Source organism: Merops nubicus, unplaced genomic scaffold, assembly GCF_000691845.1.
Source record: "Merops nubicus isolate BGI_N331 unplaced genomic scaffold, ASM69184v1 scaffold4564, whole genome shotgun sequence".
Taxonomy (NCBI): domain Eukaryota; kingdom Metazoa; phylum Chordata; class Aves; order Coraciiformes; family Meropidae; genus Merops; species Merops nubicus.
The window spans coordinates 290,784-313,170 of record NW_008606102.1 but is presented as its reverse complement, the minus strand read 5'-3'; the positions used below and the strand labels follow the sequence as shown (position 1 = coordinate 313,170).

At 42.3% G+C, this 22,387-nt stretch overlaps 1 protein-coding gene across 1 annotated transcript; it reads left to right on the top strand.

Moving 5' to 3' along the window:
• Positions 1–7,097: 7,097 nt before the first annotated feature.
• Positions 7,098–20,084, top strand: PDGFA (platelet-derived growth factor alpha polypeptide; the record flags this gene model as incomplete). Its single annotated transcript, XM_008939533.1, has 4 exons — positions 7,098–7,202; positions 9,304–9,491; positions 16,852–16,978; positions 19,839–20,084. Coding segments are annotated over 4 exons (431 nt in total), but the record flags the coding sequence as incomplete, so codon positions are not given.
• Positions 20,085–22,387: the final 2,303 nt, after the last annotated feature.

The following is a 22,387-nucleotide window of genomic DNA, read 5'->3' as shown; positions in this document are numbered from 1 at the left end:
AAGGGAGGCGGCGGGCAAGGGGCCGATCGGGAATTAAAACTTCAGGGGGTTCAGGGTGGAGAGGGACCTAGTGACCCTCGGTGTTTTCAGACCTCTCCGTCTTTCAGCGGAGAAGAATGTCCGTAAGGTTTGTTGTCCGTCTTGCATTGCTCTGTTATCTTTAAACTACTGTCCTAGAGGCATTTAAAATATTTGAAACAATATTTATGAATGAAGTAATGTCTCTTCAAGCGCTGGGCTTTATTAAAAGGAAAATAAACCGTCCGCGCTGATTTTAAACAGGAACCTGCATATGAAGCTTACCCTTAAAAATACACTTTTCTTTTCCCCAAAGAGAATAGTGCAGGGTTATTTTCTGCATCATTAGGCATGCAAATGGGTGTAGTGAGAACGTGCAGTTCAAACAGCAGCAGTAAATCAGATCTAGAAGCGCTGTATTACTGGGTTTCTTATCATTTGGTTTCACTTGATGCACTTTGTTCTTAGTGATTTCTTCCCTTAGTTAAGAGAATAAACCCGGCACCTTTGATGTGCCCAAGGGAAACCTGCATCTTTCTGCAGAGCAAACATGGAGAAAAAATGAATGGGTTCTTGCTTGCGTTGGTACTGGGCCATCTCCTTTTAAACCATATGCTGTGTATTTTTGTAAAGTCCGTGCCAGGTTCAATCACCTTCATTCAGCGTTGCAGGATCCTTCTAGAGTTTAACTCACTGCTTTTTGGATAGTGCTGGATCAAGGAGCAGGAGTGCACTAGGAACGTATTTCACAGACGTGGCTTTCAATTTTCATGTGATTAGGGAGCAAATGGTTTCCCATTACACTGAAAATGGGACTATTTCTCTCTTGCACGATACTTTACCATAGAGGCTAACTACTCATTACCAGATTTGTTGGCATGGGCTTAGCGTTTTCGGAGAGAAGTGCTTCATCATTATTGCTTATCACTGCAATTAAAGAAGCTTTCACAACAGGGGAGGGGTGTGCAATACGTATTTCCCCACTGAAGGCTGTTTTGGACCATACAAGTGCACTACTGCTAAAATCTTTTTCCCAGTGAACTCCGTGGAGGGCTTGGCTGCTGTTGCAGAAGGACTGGATCTCAGCACTAGCATTTTAAAATACTGCATGCTGCTGCTGCTGCGTTTCAGTCAGTATTCTGGAGCTACCAGAATACATGTTTTTTTCAGATACCCCAGTGTAACAAGCTCATGCTTCATTTTTAAATACCACTTACAAGGAGAGCAAAAGTTCACATGGCTCCATTGCAAGAGACTCAAGCAGACAAGTGGAGCAACGCTGGGAGCTGAATAAATTAGTAGATGTAACAGTGAAATTTATTTCAGAAAATAATTATTTACCCTGTGGCAAATATTAACCAGAGGATGCATGACCAAAAATGGAAGAGGTCAGCCACAAGTTTACCATTTCATTTTGCTGTTTTCGTGCAATTTGCCAGTTTAGAAACCATTGGAGAAACCAGACATAAATATTTTACTATTTCAACATGAAACAGTAATGCCTTAAGACATGAACTCAAAGAATATTAAAAACAAAAACAGAATATTCAGCCTTTCACCCTGTTCTTGCTTATGTCAGTGCTCCTCTAGCACGCGTGCTAAGCTTTACTCTGAGCTACACAGGCAGGATTGGATCTTCAGAGGGAGTAACTGGTCTTTACTGCCCACATTTACATTTTCTGGGCACAGTCCTGCAGCCTTTACTGTCATGAGTAATTCTTATTCAGAGTTTATCAGAGTGACTAATCAGACATTGAAATTACCATGTTTTCTTCAATAAACAGGATTGGGCCTGTTTACTACCTATAGAATCGTCATGGATTAACAAATCAAACGTTTTGTAGTTGTCTCTGGTAAGGCGGTTTCTCTGAAAGGTATTGCCCTAGGGCTGTAATTGCATTTAGGCAAGGGCTACTTCAGAGGGTCCTTGTGCAGTAGATATATTTCAGCACATGCAGATTTGAAGTGAGGCTCAGAATAAAAACACTCCAGTGGTTATTTTCTCCCTCATTTCAGTGCACGGTGTTGCCAGTCCTTCTGCATGTGAGTAGCCCTGTTTAAACTCGGTGGGTGGACTCGAGAATTAAGAATGATCTCGTAGGGGAAGAGTTTGCAGGATCAGGCACGCACGCAGAAAATATCTGATATTTCTGAGTAACGAGGCAGGATCTGTGGAAGATGAAGGAAGAACAGTCATTTTTCTCTCCTACAATGCAAAGCTTATATTTTTAATTGGAAAAGTAAGTTTTGCAAGTCAGAGTGGGCAGGTTTTTCTTCTATTCTGACAGATTTGGTGTCTATATTGTAGCGCAGAGATGACTGATAACCCCCTTCATAAAATTAGAAACCACACCCCCAGACCATCTGGCATATTACTTAAAGAAAAACACTACTCAACATGGAGCTTATCATTGTATTCAAAAAAATCCAGGCCGGTTTGTTAGAACCCAGTGCTGCACGTCCAGTTCAAAGAGAAATCCCTGTAACGGCTGTGTGAAAATTCTCTGGTTCTATCAGAAAAACACGGTTTTCTTTTAATTTGCTGTGCCAGGGGTCCATAGTCAGCGACGGAGTTCCATTGGCGTGACGGAGAGCAGAGTCTGACCCGATTTAAAACAGAAAGTCTGCACGAGCCCAGGAAGTAGGCAGCTGGAGCGTGCACAGTGCAGTTTTACTACTAACAGACTAAGTCACCGAAACGGGGGCATTTCCTACATTCCGCCTGTGAAGTTCTCTTTGGCTTAGCAGCGTGGTTTTTCTCCTCGCACTTCACCTCTCCCATCTGTCCTGTGGGAGGTAGGGTTCATTTCATCACCTATTATGTTTGCCTCCCGCTGGGAACAGATTTTTTCCCCCCCCAGTCACCTCCCTTGCGTGGGGAAAGGCAGTGCTGAGTCTGCTTCTTCGCATGGTTTCAGGGCATCGACCACAGGGTCACCTTAGGCCATGTGAATTTAACGGCCTGTGATTAAGAGCTAGCCCAGCAGCTTTTGTTCAGTGGAGAAATGTTCTAAATTAACAGTATACTGCCATGGAAAAGTGTTTTAAGGTTGCAGCAGAGCTCAGTCTGTTGGAAAACCTTCTGTTGACTTGGTGACTTTTGGTGTGGTGCTCAAATTAAGGACCTTACAATGGGATGTGTTAACTTTCCTTGCCCCTCTTCAACGCTAGGAGCATCTGCCATGTGTGTCCCATGTTTTTCCTGAGATAGAGGGAATACTCCTCCTCCTCTACAGCTGGTTGATCACATCTAGGTGAAGGGAGAAAAAGCCTAAACAAAACAGGATCTTGCAGGCTGCTACTTATATTTCCTTTAATAGATCAATGTTGAAAACTTAATGACATCTATCTCTGCAGTTGGATGTCAGAAGGGCATATTTTGCATCAGCCAGAATGAAGATCAAACAAACAGATTGATGTTGCCTTGGGCTTTCTGGCTCTAGGACCGATTTGTAAGATAGACCATTTCAGTTTATTGTACCTTACATTGAATTCCTGAAAAACAGAGATAATGAGAGTTGCCTAAACTGCTGCTCTTGGTACTAGGTCTTGGACCTAGACTTTCTGGATGCACATCAAAGTGACATCTAGAAGGGTTTGTGTTAAGACTGTGTATATTGGGCATCGTACCTCGTGTAAAATTGTTTGGGAAGGAGGTGGCATATAAATTGATAAATATAAAATTAGCAGTAGTCTGAGGATGCTTTCCACATGCTTATTTAGTGAGAAGAGTAATCCCATATTGGCAGAATGACACAGGAACTCTGTGATTTATACTCTGTGACCCAGTGGAAGAATGCCAGTCTGACAAAAAAGAACAATTTCAGCTACACTAATGGATTGACCAAGGCTAATTGCAAGATTTTTTTATAGCCATCATTGATATGTTGTCAGTACATAAAAAAAAAAAAAAATTACAGAGAAATCTCTTGATCGTCTGCCATGAAAACATTTTTTTTATTATTAAAACGTTAAGAGAGCTGTATTAATCTGGCTCCTTGCAGCATCCTCCATCTCCACTTAGTGACAAGCAGCTTTCCATTTCTAAACTAAGAACCACCCATCTCTAGGCTTTCTGCTCTTAAGCCTCATTTTGTGAGGTGCTAAGCACCCATAAACTCCCATTTCCTTTGCTAAGAGTTTATCCTTATCCTGTAACTTCATGCTCCTAAATCAATACTGTAAGGGGAAAAACTGATTCAAATTAGGTATCTAACAGCAGAGAGCTCTATTTGTAATTATTGTAGCATTGCTATTTTAATTACTGTATCATTGCTGTTTTAATGAAATAAAAGAAAGTCTTCTGGACACACATTCAGACTCAAGTGTGGGTTTCAAAGCTGACTTTCTAATTTTTCAGTCCTGCTCAGGCAAGGCTCTGGTGACTTAAAGCTCGCTTGAAGTGCAGTGATTTTCCCATTGACTTCACTGGGCCATGGTATTCCTTCCAGATGCCTGTGGGGATCAGGGGCACACCGAGTACCTTTAGCATTATACTGTCTTCTGGCTCCAGGCATGTGCTCCATAATTCTGTTTATTAAAAAAAACCCAAAACACCACATTGATGCTGTGTCGATAGAAAGAATACAATTTGTGTTGCATAATGCACTGAGGTGTGAGTGGAACTCGTTTTGCAGTCTGCTGTGCTAGCTGTGTAGAACTCTTTTCTTAACCCCCACAGCAAGACATGAACTTATGAAATGATATACATGCCTAAGATATGTAGTGAGAGAGTGAGATCCAGTATGAGCCAGGGGCCTTCTTCACCTTAGAAATCTTCTTATAAGCAACACATGCTCCTCGACATGTCATTTTGCTTCATAAACAGGATGATAGAACGTGGCTAATTGCAGCTGAGTTGAGCAGTTCTATATAAGCACATGGCTTAGCATATTGGTTAGCTGATCATTCTATTCCTTTACTCTTACCAGCTTCTTTAAACAAGACAGCAAGAACTCGGTCACATTAGAAAGGAGTTATGCCAGCGTGCTGAGTGTGGGATTGGGACCTGTGGCTCAGGCCTGCCTTACAGCTGGCATCTCTTTTCAGCAAGATGTCTGTGCCCACCAAGCAGTTGGGATTAGAGGCATTAGTTTTGTGTTTAATCTTTTCGAAACGCTGCTTGCATGTGGACAGAGACGCTTCTTGCTCTGAGCCTAGCTTGGATCTTACACTGAGCAGAATTCATGCTGCTTTCTTTTGAGTATCACTTCATTGCCTCCAATTGAGGGGGAGGTTGTGACAGCTCAAAGCTGCCAAAAAGGAGGTCAGTATTAAGGTGTTGGGTAGCTGAGTGCTGGGAAGCAGAAGAGGGCTGGAGGAACATCCGAGTGGATCCTCATTTTGCACGTCACCGTTTGGGGTCAGGTGGCTGGCCCAGTGCCAGTGGAGCGGGGTGTGTGAGACCTGGCTCTGCTCCCCAGCTCAGTGCTGATGAGTTTTCTGGAGTATGGGGTACAATAAAAGCAGAAACAAAATCCCTTAGTGTTGCTGTGTTACATCACAGGACTGGCACTGCAGATACGGCCGCTATCAGCTCATGGGGTTCCAGAATTTCCCGTTGAAATCAATGGGAAACAAGCACTCTACGTAGGATCTAGGAGCCAACTTATTTGGGTAAATTGGGAGTCTGGATTTCACGCTGACTTATTTCAGACAAGGATCTGTTCAGCTGATAACAGAATAGACAGGACCGGTGGGTGATCCTCTTGGACCTCCCATTTCATCTTCTCTTAGCTGTCTATGGTATTTTGGTATTTTCCAAGAAGTGATGATAAACCTTGAGACTCTGAGCTCTTTCTGAGGTGCTGACGGTACCACTGTCTTCACGTCTTAGCAGGCTCTGCAGGTGATTTCACAAGCTACATGCTCTCTAAGGCAGGATTTCTTGGAGGAAAGTGAAAAGGAGCTGGTTTGTTTGTAGAACAGACCCTTATGATGTATATTACTAGTAAAGCTGAGAATAAAAGAAGTTCCAGAGTCACAGTCAACCGCATGCAAAACAAACTGGAAGCAGGGAACCTGATGGTGCAGAAGACAGGGCTGTAGGATGCTGGTAGCTTGTGGAGGGGCTAATACTGTGCAGTAGCTGTTTACATTCTTTAGTGCAAATCAGAGTTTTCTTTGGAGCCAGCAGTGAAACCTTGAAACTCTCCAGTGACGTTACAGCAGAGTGCTAAACCTCTTTGTTTTGGTGTGCTGGAATCTTCATGCACGCCTCAGTTTGCTTACATCTTCCTGATCCCCTGGTTGTAGGCTGTGCTTGTCATTTTCAGAACCCCACTGCATGGGACACGACCTGAACTGCTTCACTTCACAAACCCAAATAGTCAGAGCAGTTATTTTGTTGTTTTTTTATGATAAATGAAATGCCAAGTTTTCCATCTTTGCTTTTTCTCATGGCCCTTTAACCCATGTGGTAGGCTTATTTAGGGAACAAGACAAGCCTGGATACAGTCCCAGAGTCTGCAGTAGCTTCAGATGCCCCTCCAAAGGTTAGGATACTTCACAGGGGATTTGTTCTGCAACAGAGAGGCTAAAAGGAAAGCTATGCTAGTTACTTTTTGCTTTTGATTCTGTTCTAGCACTGCCTGGAAAACCAAGCAAGAGAAAATTTACAGAGGCAGCATTGTTGCTCTTGGGTGTGTGGTACCATATTTTCTACTGTGGCCTCATGCCAGAACTTCAAAAAAATGATAAGAAATGTGTAACACGAAGTATCATCTTCTTATTTGCATACTTTTTCCGTAAGGAAAGTTGTATTATGCCTTTCATGTAAATATAAAACTGTTTTACTTCAGGTATGGTTCCTTGTCCCAGGGTGTGCACTGTTTCTGGGGGCTTTCAGTAAAATGGATATTAGAATTAAATTGTGCATGCTTCTACATGACATTTGATGTCTGATGTCTTCCCTGCCTTGTGCCCTTGCAATTGCATTGACTGGAGTTACATTAGAATAATTGCAGCAGGATTTGGTCTTGTGCATATGCACAGCACAGATTTATAGGTATGGAACAGCACTGTAGCAACATCAGTGCAAATAACATAGCTGAGGTTTAATAATTTGTTTCCTGTTCTAGGATATGAGGATGTTTCAGAAACAAACTTGAGATCTTACAGTGTTCATTCTGCTAAACATGTGCAAGAGAATCGTCCTGTGCCCATTCGCAGAAAAAGAAGCATTGGTAAGAAACAAGCTATTTGTACTTGGGGACTAAAAAGAGAGGTGGGGGGAGCTTTTGGTCAGCCAAGCAGGACATTTCACTGGAAAAAGGTGACACGCACAAAGGAAAAAGGCCATTTCTGGTTGCTGCTTTTCTTTTTCCACGAAACGGGCCATTGCCTGAGAAGCTCTCTTCTGGAGGATGTCCACAGGAGACAGACAAGCAGAAATTCTTTACATTCACTTTCTTGTTGCAGCATGTTAGCCAGACCTTGGTTAGAAAATGCTGTGATATTCAATGTATAATTCATAGTGTGGCGAACAACTACAGCAGTGTGCTTTAAAAAACATCAACAGTTGGTAGAGTTTTCAGTACAGAAGCTCCACAAAAGGAAACAGCTTGACTCTTTATTCACAGGGGAAAAACAGTTTATCCAAAAAATTAAAAGCCATTGATGGAAATGCCGGGACATTGATTTCCATCACTGCATAGAGGACCAGGCATATTTATGGGGAATTTTGTTCTTACTAAACAACGGTGGTGATCCAGCAAAGCACATGAAAGTGATGCTCTGATGAATCGTGGAAGGGGATTGGTGTGCAAGTGCTTGTTCATGGGATGGGATCAGAGTGTTTTACTGTTCCATGTGACGGTGGGAAGTATCCCTGGTGTGTTCTAGGTGCTGGAGAGTGAGTGTTTGCTGTGTGAGGATGGTGGTGCTCAGCAGGCTGCAGAGCATGCTGGCAGCGTGGAGCCACGGGGCGAGCTGGCAGGCAGCTCAGCATGCTGAATGCCTCCAGAGAGCAGCGGTTCTGAAACAGTCTGCTGCACTTGGCACCTTGCTCTGCAAGGTGTTGAATGCCTCCCCAGAAAAGTCAGTGGGAACTGGATATGCTCAATAACTTGTTGGAGTTGCCAGCTATCTTGGGAGAGTTAGATCCATTAATTTTCTTGAGTTTGTGGTACTGGGGGCTGAGAAGCAGCATTCTCAGTCTTTAGCTGTCTGAAATGCATCTCTTTCAGAATTAAGCCTAGATTTTTATGTCACAGGCAAAGGCCAGGACTGAACTTCTTGTACTTCAGGAGTAACTGAAGAAGTGCAGGCAGTATTCCAGTCCCCTGACACATCGAACCCAAAGCTATCACTGCTTCCACTGTAATGCAAAAAAATCCAAGCTGCCTTCAGAGAACTTGCCATGAGACGAGTTGTCCCTCCAGTTGCTGTTATTTTTTGGACTGCTTGACATCTTAATCAGTCCATAGGTTGAGAACGATGCGTGGTTTGGATTTTTCATGGCAGTGTCATGCAGCAGTACAGAGCTACGCTTTGTGATCCTCATGTGGCTGAAAGTGTTGTCTACAGGCTCACCTTTCCTGAGCCCAGCAGGGCATTGGGTTAGCTGCAGGCTTTTTGGTCGTGCTACCCTTGTGGTTTTGCCTCATTGAAGAAATAACAAATTAAATAAAACTCACCATGTACAAAGCTTTGATAACTTCATTCAGACAAAAAAAATGGCAGTTGCCCTTTGGGATGGCAGATGGAGCAGACCCCCTGATGTGGGGATGTTAAGGTTTTGGAACTGGAAACCCAAGACTCGAAAGTTTCGAGCTGGCTCAGGCTGTTGACCAGCTCAGCCAATTTGGGTTTGATATAAATATCCTCAGTGCAGCTCCTGGGGTGGCCTTGCCAGCTCCTGCGTGTCTGTGGGCTGAGCTGTGCGTGCAGCGGGTGCCCCAGCGCTGCGGAACAGCTGCTGCCGCGCGGTCGCTGCGAGCCTGGCCTGGGGGGTCATCTGAGCTGGAGAAGCCTCTGGCTTGCTGTCACTTCTGAAGAGCCAGGATTGTCTTATCTAATGGTATGTGCTCCGAGCTATGTTGGGAACCCTCCTTTTAGGAGCAGGCTTTTGGGAGGGAGTCAAGCTTCTCCCTAGGGTAGTACACACAGTTTGGTGGTAGGCAAGCAGTGCTCGTTCCTGACTTGTCAGGAAGCAGTGGGAACTGAGAACATCATCTCAGCCCACCAGCTAAGGGTGCCACTCCTCAGTTGATGGTGTAGAGGATCTGGGTGCTCTGAGGTGAGAGCAGCTGCTCACCTGGAAGTGTGAATTTCTTGTGTTTGCAGAGGAAGCCATCCCGGCTGTCTGCAAAACACGGACGGTTATATATGAGATACCTCGGAGTCAGATTGATCCCACCTCTGCCAACTTCCTGATATGGCCCCCCTGCGTGGAGGTGAAACGTTGCACTGGCTGTTGCAACACCAGCAGCGTGAAGTGCCAGCCATCGCGGATACACCACAGAAGTGTCAAGGTGAGCAAAAGGTCCTCCTGAGTCTCATAATACCAGGTGTTCTTCTGCATCCTCTGTAAGACCTGGGTCTCTGTTGTCTGTGCCCATGGCTGCAGGCTCAGATGCTGTGCCTCTCTCCATTTTGCCTGAGCAGATGGCCTTTTTGAGTTGTGTGAGCGTTGGAAAATCTTGGGTTTGGATTTGATTTGTGCAGGATTCCCTTTAGGTTTTTCTTCTTTTGTAATGAAAATAAAGTTGATTGTGTCTTTCCCATGATCTCGCGCAGCAAAAATCTTAAAGTTAAGAAGATAAAATTACTCAAGGGGCATTGGACTTAAAGAAATAAATAAATCACAGTATGGAATGCTGTTTTCTTAATTAAATATTATGCAGCCTAAATTGGGCTTTTATATTTGACAACATAACACTTTTGATCTGAAAAAATGTGTTTCAAATTATCTTACCCCAGGGATAGAAGACTCAACGGCTTCATGCTGTATTTACTCGTTAGACAAAATCCCTGTTGCAATTTTCCAGTAAATACTACGTGAAATATTTCTTATGTATTCAGCTTTGCTGTGTTCTAATTTTTATCAGTATTTAAACAAGTAATGTTGATCTACATCTGCGTGTAGGAGATTAGACTTACACTTAGCATTTATATTGTGGAGACTTTGAGGTTTTGTTGCCCTGAGTATTTAAAGAGCAGAATTTGAAAAGAAAACAGCCCACATTCTTGAACATCAAATTGCCCAGCACAACACACTGGTCACGGTACTTGCAACAGATTTCTCCCTGAGAAAGGTGCTGGTATTGTAGTGCTGTATGTCCTAAACACCAAATAAGGCATCTGAGCCATTTCATTGTTCTTCATCCACACAGGCATGCACCTGAGCAGGATTTCTTTCTCTTTTCTGTTTCTGAACATCTGAAAAATGTTTTCACACCTAAATAAGCTGGTGAAACATCTGAACAGATTCTTTCATCTTTCAAAAAGTAATTTTACTTCACACTTGCTTGCTGCCATTCCTTTGTGGTGTATGCTTTGCAGAAGCAATTAGAAGTGAAGAAAAAAAATTGGGATCCATAAGTATTCCAGGGCTGAGAACAGACTGGGGGAGTTGAAGCACTGTGGTTGAAAGCCGTTCAGAATAGGAGCTAAGGAGCAAAGTGCCACAGGGTTACAGGGCCTCGTGCTGCTGCCTTAGGGTTTGGTAGAGCTTCAGTCAATTTTGTGTAGCAACCAATACATACAGAGTAGCTGGAGCAGCCCAGCAGAGTTGAGCCACGAATTGTGAGCTCACTGCTGGTACCAATGTGTGTGACATTGGAACCCTCTGCTTTTTTCCTACCCTTGCAGTGATGGGGAAGGTAATGGATGGAGGGATTGGGGTTTGGCTGTTGAAGTCCCTTTCTGCTGGGGACACTGGGGTTCCCTAGAAGCTGCAAACTCCACATCTGGCAGCAGCTTTGCAGGATGCCATCACTGGGGCTGCTTCCCCAGACCCTTCCCCTCCCCCCCCTGCCCCCAGCCTGAAGAAATATTAATTTCTTGTTCAGTTCACTGATAGAGTTTCAGTGGTTTTAGATTTGCATTCATTTTAGCAGGGCACAAGCTAAAAGTAGGCTCAGCTGAGCAGCTCATTTTAGTGGCTATGTAAATATATTGCCACCAGCAATATCAGTGTACATCAGCCAGCTTTGGAGAACTCTTTTTTTCCCAAGCTCCAAGACTGCTCCAAACAGTCATTAAGCAGAAGGGAAAAAAAAGGACAAGAGGTCAAGCAGGAACAGGATATTCATTGTAAAGGTTGTAGGCTGACCCCACTGTCACACCAGAAAACTCTGAACAGAATCCATATTTATGCCCTCCAGAGTCAGATCCTCTTGTAGCTTTGATATAATTGATGGGTTTATGAGCCCTTTGCCAATCCTACGTGTAGAGCTGAATGTCTGCTCATGCCATTAAGTAGCTGGCCCGGAGCGAGGGTCTCTGGAAAGGTAGGGGGAGAGGTTTTGGAGAGCCTTCTCAGCTGTTCTGCGGGTGGCTGGAAAGCTGTCTTGTGCTCTCCCCTGATGTCAGACTGCATAAAAGCCCTCTTTTGACTGAACGTTGAAAAGGCTTTCCCCGCTTCCTCTTCATTGACAAGGTAGTGAGATCATAGCTGGCCCATTCACACTAGAAAAATGTTCATCCAGAAAGGTCAGCAAGTGGGTTTGCATCATCCAGCAGGCAAAAGCAGAGGGTGTTTTCTTTGTCTTATTGAGGGCTGCTGTAGTCAAGGTTAAGAGACAGCCATGGCAGTGTGGGAGGAGCAGCAGAGCTGCTTCTGTTGGGGCTTTCCGTTCCTGGGACGTGATTCAGGGGCTGAAGGGTTCAGGGATGTCCTTACTCTGCCTTCAGTGGGCTTTGGCCAGTGGAGAACTATGAAAGGGCTTGTGGAGTTGGAGTCATAGGGAGGCTCCAGCAGCCAGGGGTGTTGGTAGAACAGCTCCCCCAGAACAGGTCCTCTAAGGTTTCCCTTTTGTGCGATGGGTTAGTAGAAGGTGGGTTTGCCCAGCACTGTAACAGAGTGAGCCCAGGAGAGCACAGCTGCCTGGTCCCAAAGACACCTCTATTCAGCAAGCTGTACCTGTGCAGCACTGCAAAAATCACACTGAAGCAAAGGGCTGGTTGGGAATTGCTCTCTGATGGGAAGGAAAGAATTGCATTTCTCTCCTGACAGAGTAATGGTGACAAGGATTGGTGAGTTAGGGGGCTTGATGTCTGTTACAGATGTGTGTGCTCCCTTGTCTGCAAAAGCATTTCAGTAACATCTGCAGATTCTGTTGCTTCTATACAGCCAGATCAACTATTTACCAAGTACAAGACCGTCATTTTTTTTGAGGGGGTTTCTGAACTGAGTCTTCTAAAGAGGTTTTTCATAACATGGAGCATGATCTTAGTGTTTCTGGTCACAGGAGCAAAAAGAGTTAATATTATAGAGCAAATTCTGCCTGTATTACTAATTTTGAATAGACAAGCTGAATATTATGGTTGTTTGCAGCAGCACTCATCTCCAAACTAAGAAAACGAGCTAAATCACTCCATCTCCCTCAGCTTTGCCTTCTGCTTGGCCTTGAGCCACAGCTGTACCAGTTTTAGCCATTTCTGAGTACTCGATATTGAGCTGGTAAGGGGAAGTTTAACCTCGTATATTCTTACAGTAAATTAGTGTGAGGGAAAGATGCAGAGAAAAGGAGCTGGAAAGGAGGGAATGCAGGAGGGAATGCGGGAGCAGCTCCTCAGCTGTTGTCTGGGGGTTGCTCAGAGAGGTTCTGAGGAAAGATGGAAAAAAATGCAGGCTGATGGAATTCAGAAGGTGTTTTTCAGCAAAGCTACCCAGCCTCTGAAGAGGTTACAGAGGCATGCAGAACAAATTGCACGAGTAGGTAAAATGGCTGTGGGTAAGGTTTGCGTGTTTAAGACCATTTTTCTTCAGTGACTGTTCCTATCATTAGGATAAACAGCACTTTGATTTACTGGAGATCCTGCCAGCACTTGGTGGGACCTGCAGGCAGGACCAGCTGGCAGGTATCAAAGGTCAGTTGAAGAATGGGAGGAACAAGGGAAACCCCAATATGAGTGAAGACAAGAGAGGAAAGCAGAGAGGTGCCCTTGGAGCACGAGAGGAACCCTGTCAGACTGGCCAAGGGCAAGGTCTGGCCACAGCCCCCCACCCAGTGCAGGGAGAGGGCTTCTCCTGCCCCAGGCACTGTCCTTGTCCTCGGACAAACTCCCTGTCCTCCCTGAAGAACGGTGCTTGAGGCCTTCCTGAAGTAGGGCTTTTGCCAGAGCAGTGCCCTGTAAATGCCTTTAATGGGTATTTTAGGGTGGCTGGCTGGCTGGGCTGGGCACCCCAGTACTCCCCATCCTGCTGGCTTGGGGTGGCCCAGAGGGCTCAGCACCAGTCCTGCTGCCCTGTCCCTGGAGCAGTGGCTCTGGTCCTGCAAAGTGCTCGGTGGCTTGCCAGGCCCTACAGGATCCCTGAGCCCTGCTTGGTCCTTCTGGGGCCTTTATGCCTTGCTGACAGGTCTTCCTTGCAGACCTGGGGGCTGCAGAGATCACAGCTGCTAAGTCAAGGTAGGTTTTCCCTCCACTGTATCAGCACACATTTATTTTAATACAGAAGACATAGATGCTTGCAAAAAGCATCCTCATCCAGTTGCTTTTGGTTCCCATCCTGTATTTAGCTGTCAGACACATGAGTTTTGCTGTTAGGAGGAATTTTCTGTGCTGAGACTTCTCTTGCAAGTCCCTGCTCATGATAGATCTTGGCTTTGTGCTGGAGGTGTTTTGCATGCTCCTGCTTACAGTCTTGTTTTGTTCCTGCTATTAGTCACTGATCCCATCTCTTCTGGAGAAGCTCTAGAAGAGGTGTTTCCACGATGTCTCCCTTAGGCTACATATTTTTATCAGATTTTATTTTCTTTTTTCACCTCACCACCACACCACAGGGTAGTACCTAAAGTCTGCAGTGATGCAAGTGTGGTGCCACCAATTATACCCCATTTAACTAAGGCAGTCATTTACGTCACTGTCTTTCTCTTTGAGAGTTTTTCTAAAGTGGTATTTTGTGATTTTGGATTGGAGGATTTTTAGTCTCATTGCATTAGAGACAAATGAAAGAATCTGATGTTAGTTTGTTGAGGACCAACAGTGTCAAAGCTTGTGGTAATACACATGAGAGTAGCTGTAGAAGATAAACACCAGGGAGAAAAACACGAAGAAGAAGGAAGATGCTAACAGGAGGCCAGATCCTGTGCTGTTATCATAGCTAGCCCTGTTTATACCCCTGAAAATCTGCCCTGCCACCTTCATTGTTTTAGGGTAGCATCCTGTGTGGCACCAGGTGTTGAAGGATGACTCAAAAAGCACAGCAGTTTAGCTGGTTTCTGCTGCTTCAGTTTGAATATTTGCAACATCTTACAAAACAACATTCCTTTAACTTGTGTAGCATGAAGTAGGGCAGTGGAACGTATATGCTGGGTTGTATTTTGACTACAGTACAGTAAAAAACAGCTTTAAATTGCTATGTAAATTCATTCTGATTCCATTCTTCAAAGTATTATCTGCTTTGTTGGGTGGTTTGTTTTTTTTTTTTTACTGTTTAAAACCAAATAGCCACAGGAACTGCATAGATGCTTCAGTTTGGAAAATGAAGCAAAACAGGGATGGACTTTAAAAAGCTTGATTACAGTTTATTTTTGTTGCATGTAATTTTCAATAAGGCTGGTTTATTCTAACAGCTGCAGTGAGTATGGCAGATCTGAAAGCTGTTTTGTGATTGCTGGATCTCTTTCTTTGTCTCTGATGGTGGAGGTGTCTTAATTACTGTTTGTTTTTATAATTTTTAAGGATTAGTCATCCTTTGATGCCAGATGACTCAGTTGTACTATACATTTTAAAATCTTTGAGTTCAAAGGCTTGATGGAGTTGGGTTCCAATAGGAGATTTTGAAACCTACTGCTTTGACCCATAGTTAGTCTTTCAGCAAAAGCATTCTTGTGTGTCATGGCCAGCTCTTAATCTGTTTATATGGAGATCTGACAGTTTGGGAAGATCCAAAACATTCTAACTTGGATGCTTTAGTTATTACATCTGTCTCCCTGCAACTTGTGTTTGCTGGGTAAATGAAAATCGTCCCCAGATCCTGTTGACTCAAGAGGTGGTGACTAAAATGTTCATCTGAATGCCTCACTCCATGAAAGCAACAGCAGGTCTCCCAGGGGCTTCAACAAGGCCAGGATTTTGCTCTGCCTTCAGAGGTCCTTGGTAGTTTGTGTCCACAGATTGAGAAGAGTTTTTCTGAGATCTGGGAATGTGATGTTTTTTTCCACCACTCTCATTTTGTGTTGTTCCATCTTTGGGAGGGCCAGGGAATGACCTTTGTAGTGGGAAGATTGATTTGGAGAGTTGAATCTTCACCAAACACACAAGTAAACCATTACCAGAAAAGTCCATTGTAGTTGTGGATGCTTTACTTGGCAGCGACTGGAGCTTTTGGTAGGATCAGAATTTATGGCTGTGTCATGTAATTTTTGTAGAGGCAGCCAGCATCTCTTGTCCTTCTGCTCCCTCATCTCTCTTCTTTTCAGTGCATACCTGTACTACGTGGTCTTCTTGTTTGGGATAGGCATATTGCAGCCTCTTTGTTCAAATGGTAGATAAATCCTGCGTAGGACTGAGCCATGATTTCATTTCAGTGATTTCCATGTCAAGCAGATGATTATCACCTGTTTGTGTGGTGTTTAACACAATTGCAAACTAAGCATTGGCCCCCTTACACACTGCCTGGCACTCTCTTTGCCAACATTATGCTGTGTTCCTTTGCACGGGGAATCATGCCTGTCACACTTAGCACAAGTTGGTGCCCAGCATCCCACAGCCCATTTCAGAGCCCCAGCACAGCCTGGTTCCTGCCCCCCGTGCCATTCCTCTTGCCCTGGCTGCTGGTACCAAGTTGGTCAGGATGTCCTCGTGTTCAGTATCCCCTCACCCCAACGTCCTTCTCTCCTGCATTGGTTTCATCAGATGAGAGACCTGCATGTAACCAGAGCTGCTCCAGTGTGGTCCTTCCTTCAACCTCACCTTGTCCTCTAGGCTTTTTTTTTCAAGGATGACAGTACTTTGGCCCAAAGTGGAGCATTGCAGTTGGAAGCAGTTGGATGGACTGGAGAGAAATAGTGTATCTGCCAGATGTACACAGTAAAGCCAAAGGCTGGGTCCAGTTTGATAGTGGTTTCCCTTGGACCTAAAAACAGTGCATGGGAGGTCTTGCAAACAAGTCCCAGGTCATTGCAAGGAGTGAGCAGGGTGGAGATTACTGCTTTCTAAGCTGGTACTCACATCCTGGTTTTGTAGATCTGAGCATCTTCAGAGGAGACTGTCTCTGGAGAGGCCAATTTGTGAATGATGCACTGTACGACAGACCAACCTAATGCTTTTGCTGTTAGCCCTCAGCTTGAGAACAGTGGCCACCGTGCACAGAAGATGATGCTAGAAGTGGCAGTCTGCAAGAACAACCACTGATGTGAATCTGTGTAGATATCGTATTGTGATACATGTGAAACCTGAGTTGCTTAAAACCTCAAATCAAAGTGAATGGGAAATTGTTTTATCTCTTGGGGGGAAAAGAAATTTGTTTCAAACTGCTGAACTTGAGTAAAAAGTCTGTGCAATAGTTACACGATGTGCAATTAAGATAAAAGATGATTAGTATGCTAACATTTTATATGGGTTTGGCTAGATGAAAAAGTAGAGGTATAGAGTTATCTGTCTTCAGTTCTGCACTATAACTGTGTTGATGTCTCTCAGTACATACCTCGTCGTATTTTATAGGTGGCAAAAGTGGAATATGTTAGAAAAAAGCCAAAATTAAAAGAAGTTCTGGTGAGATTAGAAGAGCATATGGAATGCACCTGTACATCATCAAATACTAATTCAGATTATAGAGAAGAAGAAACTGGTATGTTTTCCTTTTATTTTTGCATTAATGCTGATTTCATATGGACTTTATTTTATATTAGTAAAGAGTATAAAGCAAACTTTGCTTCTGGTGAATTCAGTTGAGAACCTACCAACTACTTCTCTGTGTGCTGAAGATGCAAAATTAGGGACAGTTTGTGCTGTGTAAAGAGTTTGGATTTGAAGTTTAAAGTCTCATCAGTTCTCATTAAGCTAGCCTTTAAATAATGTAAATGCCCAGTAGTATTCAGGTCTTACTTAACTAAGCTAAAGGTTGTCATGTTGCAGCTTATTGGTGAACTCTGTTGCCCAATTTCTTTAGACTTTGTGGAGACAAGGCTAAAGCTGAGATTTACTTGACCTTGGGGAAAATATTAATTAAATCAATGTAAGGCACTTAGGAATAAATTCAATATTCAAGAGTAAGGAGTTTTGAAACAACATTGCTTGTTCCTGTTGTTTTCATCCTTATATATAGTCAAAAATTTATTGTCAGTTGTCGCATTAAACCTCGGGACAACATTTAAGTTCTCATGGGGGAAAATTCTTGCAATCTGATTTTCATAAAACTAGTTAAAATCATTAGTTGAGATCCTTGTGCTAGAATGTAGTCAATGCAGAACTTGATGCACTCAGGAAACCCACTATGGTAGAAAGGACACTTCCCCTTCTTCTGAATTTGGTTGAAAGCAGCCTCAGAAGTTTATTTTGCACCTCTGCTGGGAATTTAGGGGTGCAGTAGACCCAGCCCAAAATTAAAAACAGTGAAGAGCAGGTATATGCAGGAGTAAAGCTGCCCAAAGGTGATAGATTTGTAGGTGACTGGGTAAGGAAGGGTTTTCTGTACTGTCTCCATCCAGCATGCAGAGATGTAAATCCCATCTAAGCAAACATAAACTTCGGTTGCTATGTACAGAGCAGAATTAGAATTTGCATAAAAGCAAAGTTAGACCTCTGCTGTGATTTTATTGGACATCAATTTATAATCTGAGCCAAAACTAGGTTATGAGTATACAAACGCACTTTTAAAACAGTCATTTTTATGTGTGTAGGGTCTGATAGTTTTTCTATGTCTTCTATTTAGAAAAAAGTAGCATTAGATCAGTTTCAGTTTTCCAAAATATCCCTAAACCCTAAGCAGCTAAGATTTTCAGATGTAAACTTTTCTTTCTGATTTGTGTGAAAAATGGGGTAGAATGGTCGTGGAAAAATATAGATTTCTAGGATTTAAGGACTGATAGGAACAAAACTTGCACCAGAAAGTGGATGGTGAGCTGAAAATAGCTTAACTACAGAGCTGAAAGCAAATGTTGAATCCTGCATGGTAACAGTAATTATAGATGAATCTTGGGCATGACGTGTGCAATGCCAGCTTCGTTTATTATTGCTTTACTTTTGTATAATTACTTTGTAAACGGGATGTCAAATCAGACCTTGTAAATTTATTACTTTAATGCAAAAGATAATGAGATTTCTTTGAAATGTAAACGGTTTGAGTATTTAATACTTCAGTGTTCAACAGAATGCGTTACCTTAGGGCTTTTCACCAGCCCTGCCCTTATGTTAACAGGAAGGCCTAGGGAATCAGGTAAAAAACGGAAACGAAAAAAGTTAAAACCAACATAAAACCTACTGGAACTATTTGATATTCAGGTAGGACCTGTATGCTGAACACCCTAATAGCACACGTACTGGAAAACTTAATCAAATATCATCACTTCAACTTAATCACTGTTCAAAATCTTGACACTTGCTACCTCAAGGCTGCAAAGAGATTAGATTTGATTGGCTTTGATAATTCTACCTGCTGGTATTTTTCCTTTAAGCTCCACATCACCATCAGCATCTTACATTCTTGAGCTACTTCCTTCTCTTGCCTTTTTTTGTTTCTTTGTTTTTGGAGGGTGCTAATACTTCAGCTTCTGAAATCTCAAGTTCCATTGCCTCTGCTTTTGTTTCATTATTATTGATTTCTGAGGTCAAAGCATCACATAGTAATGCATGAATGAATTGCCAGGTTACCAGTTGTTGTGTTCCCAGCCACTGGCTGTAAAACATTGTACATACAGCAAGTACTGCTCTATGCGTGACCATCAAACCCATGCTTTGGCTTGAGCTGGGATTGATTGTACATGCATCTGAGAGGGTCTGGTGATCTGCCTACCTGCCAAGGAGGATGCTTAGAAATACCACTTTTGTGTTGCAGTGCCCTGTGTTACACCAGAAAATTAAGATTTTTATTTTTTTTTTGGGTCCGTTCAGTCTCTGTGGGATGGTGGCAGATCAGTCATCAAAATTCATGAGGTTTTCAGCGTAGTGAAAAACTTAACACCCTCTCCATGTGAAAATGACTGAAACCCTTGGGCCAGCATATTAGCAATGTATGATGGTGGCGATACACATTGCAAATTGAATATGGAATTTCCATTTCTTAATGACTTGCAATTATGTAAACTGCAGCATTTGCAATCGATTCTAGTATTTGGAGTGGGAATGCTTTGAATTTTGCAGTGTGTGGGCCTGGATGATAGTGAATTTACTTTCAAGCACCTATTTTTGCACATAAACTCCCAACGGCAGTTCTCATTTATACCAATGTATCGTTTCTAAAGAATGCTAAACTTGATATCCTGTTTCAGATTAACAGGTATTTATTGGGAGTAGTATGATAGAAGCAGAGATTTTCTAAAATTCAACTTTAAAAGTGAGCATGTAAACTCAATCAAAACAGCATTTAGAACTTCTTGTCCCAGGTTAGTGACTCTTCATGCAGAACAGTTTTTTTTTTTAAGTCATCTACTTAGAGGGTAGGACCTTTGATTCTAATCATAGAGTTATTGTATCTTTTTTCTCTCCTGCAGATGTAAGGTGAAAATAAGCTAGAAAAAAAACTTCTCTCTGGGACATGGATGTACATGGTTTGTTACATTCCTGAACCTACTATGTATGGTGCTTATTGACTGTATTCTTTATTTGTTCTCCTATGTGAAAAAAACTGGCTCAAAAGAACACTTAATGAGAACAAAGAGACAATGTACATTTGTTTAATGTGACATCAAAGCAAGTATTGTAGCACTCTGTGAAACAATAGGAAGCTTCCCTGTCCAAAAAAAGAAAAAAAAAGAAAGAAAGAAAAACAGAAAAGAAAAAAAGACAGTTGAATGAATGGAGGATACCAAAAGTACTCAAAACATGACAAAAATCTAAGTGAATAGTGGATTTCTGTCAGAGCAGTCAACGGTGCTTTACGTCAAGAAATGTGCCTGCGTTCTTGATGAAGATGGATGGACACTGGTGGACTTCAGGCACAAAAAATGCAGGAATGTATGAAATGATCAAATGCCACGCAAACACTATAGAACAATACATCCTTGCTTGGTGGTGTTTTAAAAGTCTCTACAAAAAAAAAACCTTCTGGGGAGCCTTAAGTGGATTTTTTTTTTTTTACACCATAAAGTGATTATTAAGTTTTCTTTTTACTCTTTGCCTAGCTTTTTATTATCTCTTGGACTACATTTGCCAATAACACATATAAAAGACTGGTATAACAATAAGCAGAACACAGAACATTATGGTATTTCTCCTAGTGGGATGCAAACTAATGAGATGTATTAAAATAAAAATGGTATACCTATGCATAATTTTCTAGATGTTTCTTGGTTTATGTTCCCCAACCTCCCCCCTAATTTAAAGCATTACATAAAAAGAAAAAAAATGAGAAAAAAAAAGAGAGATGTGCGTAAACAAATCATAGGATATCCATGCAAAAATCCTTTTTTTTTTTTCCTTTAAGACTTATGCCAGTTGCCTACTAGTGATATTGTGTTAGCAATTGTCATTCTTATTAGTATACAGATACTTTTATTTCACATGTTGGAGCTGTGTGAAATGTACAAATTCTTGTATCTGCATTGTACAATGTCATGGTGGCATGGGAACTACCTTGCTGCAAATATTTGAACAAAACCTAAAATTCTTTATTTTTGGTAAAATGTTATGCTTTATGTGTATTCAACAGAAATATGTGTTTTTGTAAAGGTGAAGTTTGTATTTTTATCTAAAAATTAACAGTTTTATATACCTGAGAAAGCCTGCTATGTTTTCTTGAACCAAAAAAAAAAAAAAGAAAAAAAAAAACCAAAACATTTTGTGGTCATATTTTTGTAATAGAATAGCCCAAATAACATCGAAATCTATTTTAACTATAGCAGGGCAGATAAAATACTCTGGCACCAGCTCCTGTGTTTTCAAAGTGCCAAAGGATTAAATGTTCAGTTCCCCACGGATTGCAGCGGGAGCTACATCTCTGAATCCTTCTGTGCTGCTTTGGAAATTCAGGGCTGTGCCAGATAGGACATGGCTACTCACTTGGCCAAAATCCCTGCCCCACCCCAGTAGTTTGGATTATGTACCCTTTGTTTTATTTGGATTATCACATTGGATATGTAAAATGAACTACTGGATTCTTCTATTTGTGAAACATCTACAAAGAGTTGAAAGAGTTTTTCTTAGTTTGGAAGGACAAAAAAGTTTGTCTTGAAGACAGTGTTTCAACTCAAAAACCATCTTCAGATGTGAATGAACTGCAGAACCTTAAAACAACAAAAGAGAGAGAGAGAGAATTTTAACCTTTCCATTTCTTTAAATAGAGTTCAGACATTCCCCTCCTGTTCCTGTAGCTATGTCCAATTTCAACCAAACAAAGCAATGTTAGCTAACAGGCATTATTGGCTTCAGATGCTAATGCAGAGATAGAGTTAGTCACCGTTCTATTTTGTGATCATTTTCCCAGTGTATTTGTTGAGCACCAAAACTGGAAATACATTTAACTAAGATTGTCTGTGCTTGTTTTCCACTAAGTGTACTGTTCACAATGTTATGCACATGAATGTATGTGTCTGCGTTTAAAAAAAAAAGTGTATAAAATGTAATTTATATATTTATGTTTCAGTGGGATGCCAATAATGTTGCTCCGTTCCTTTTTTTGTCTAAAAGATATCTAATGAGAAAAACCCATATATCCATTAAAATCGTGTAGATGAAAAGCATTATGTGACCCACTCAGACACTGTGCAGGTATGAAAAGATATCGGAGTCACTTAAGTGGAATAATTTGCAAAACAGCTTTTGGAGAGTCCTGTGGTTGCGCTGGCGTAAGAAGGTTGGGTTCAGATCGGTGGGCCAGCTTCCCTGGAGTAACTCCACTGGGTGTAATGGAGCTTTGCTGATTTACATCACGAGTGAGTCTGGCCCTAGAGGAAAGCCTTGGGAAAAAAAAAAGCAAACCGAGAGGCATGTTTGTTGGTGCCAGCAAATAGATGTGTTTTGCCAAATTCAGAAAGCCAGGAGAGAGTGAAGACTGAATGGAGCCTTTTCCAGTAGTCGTCTGTTTGAGACTTGTAGTCTGGAG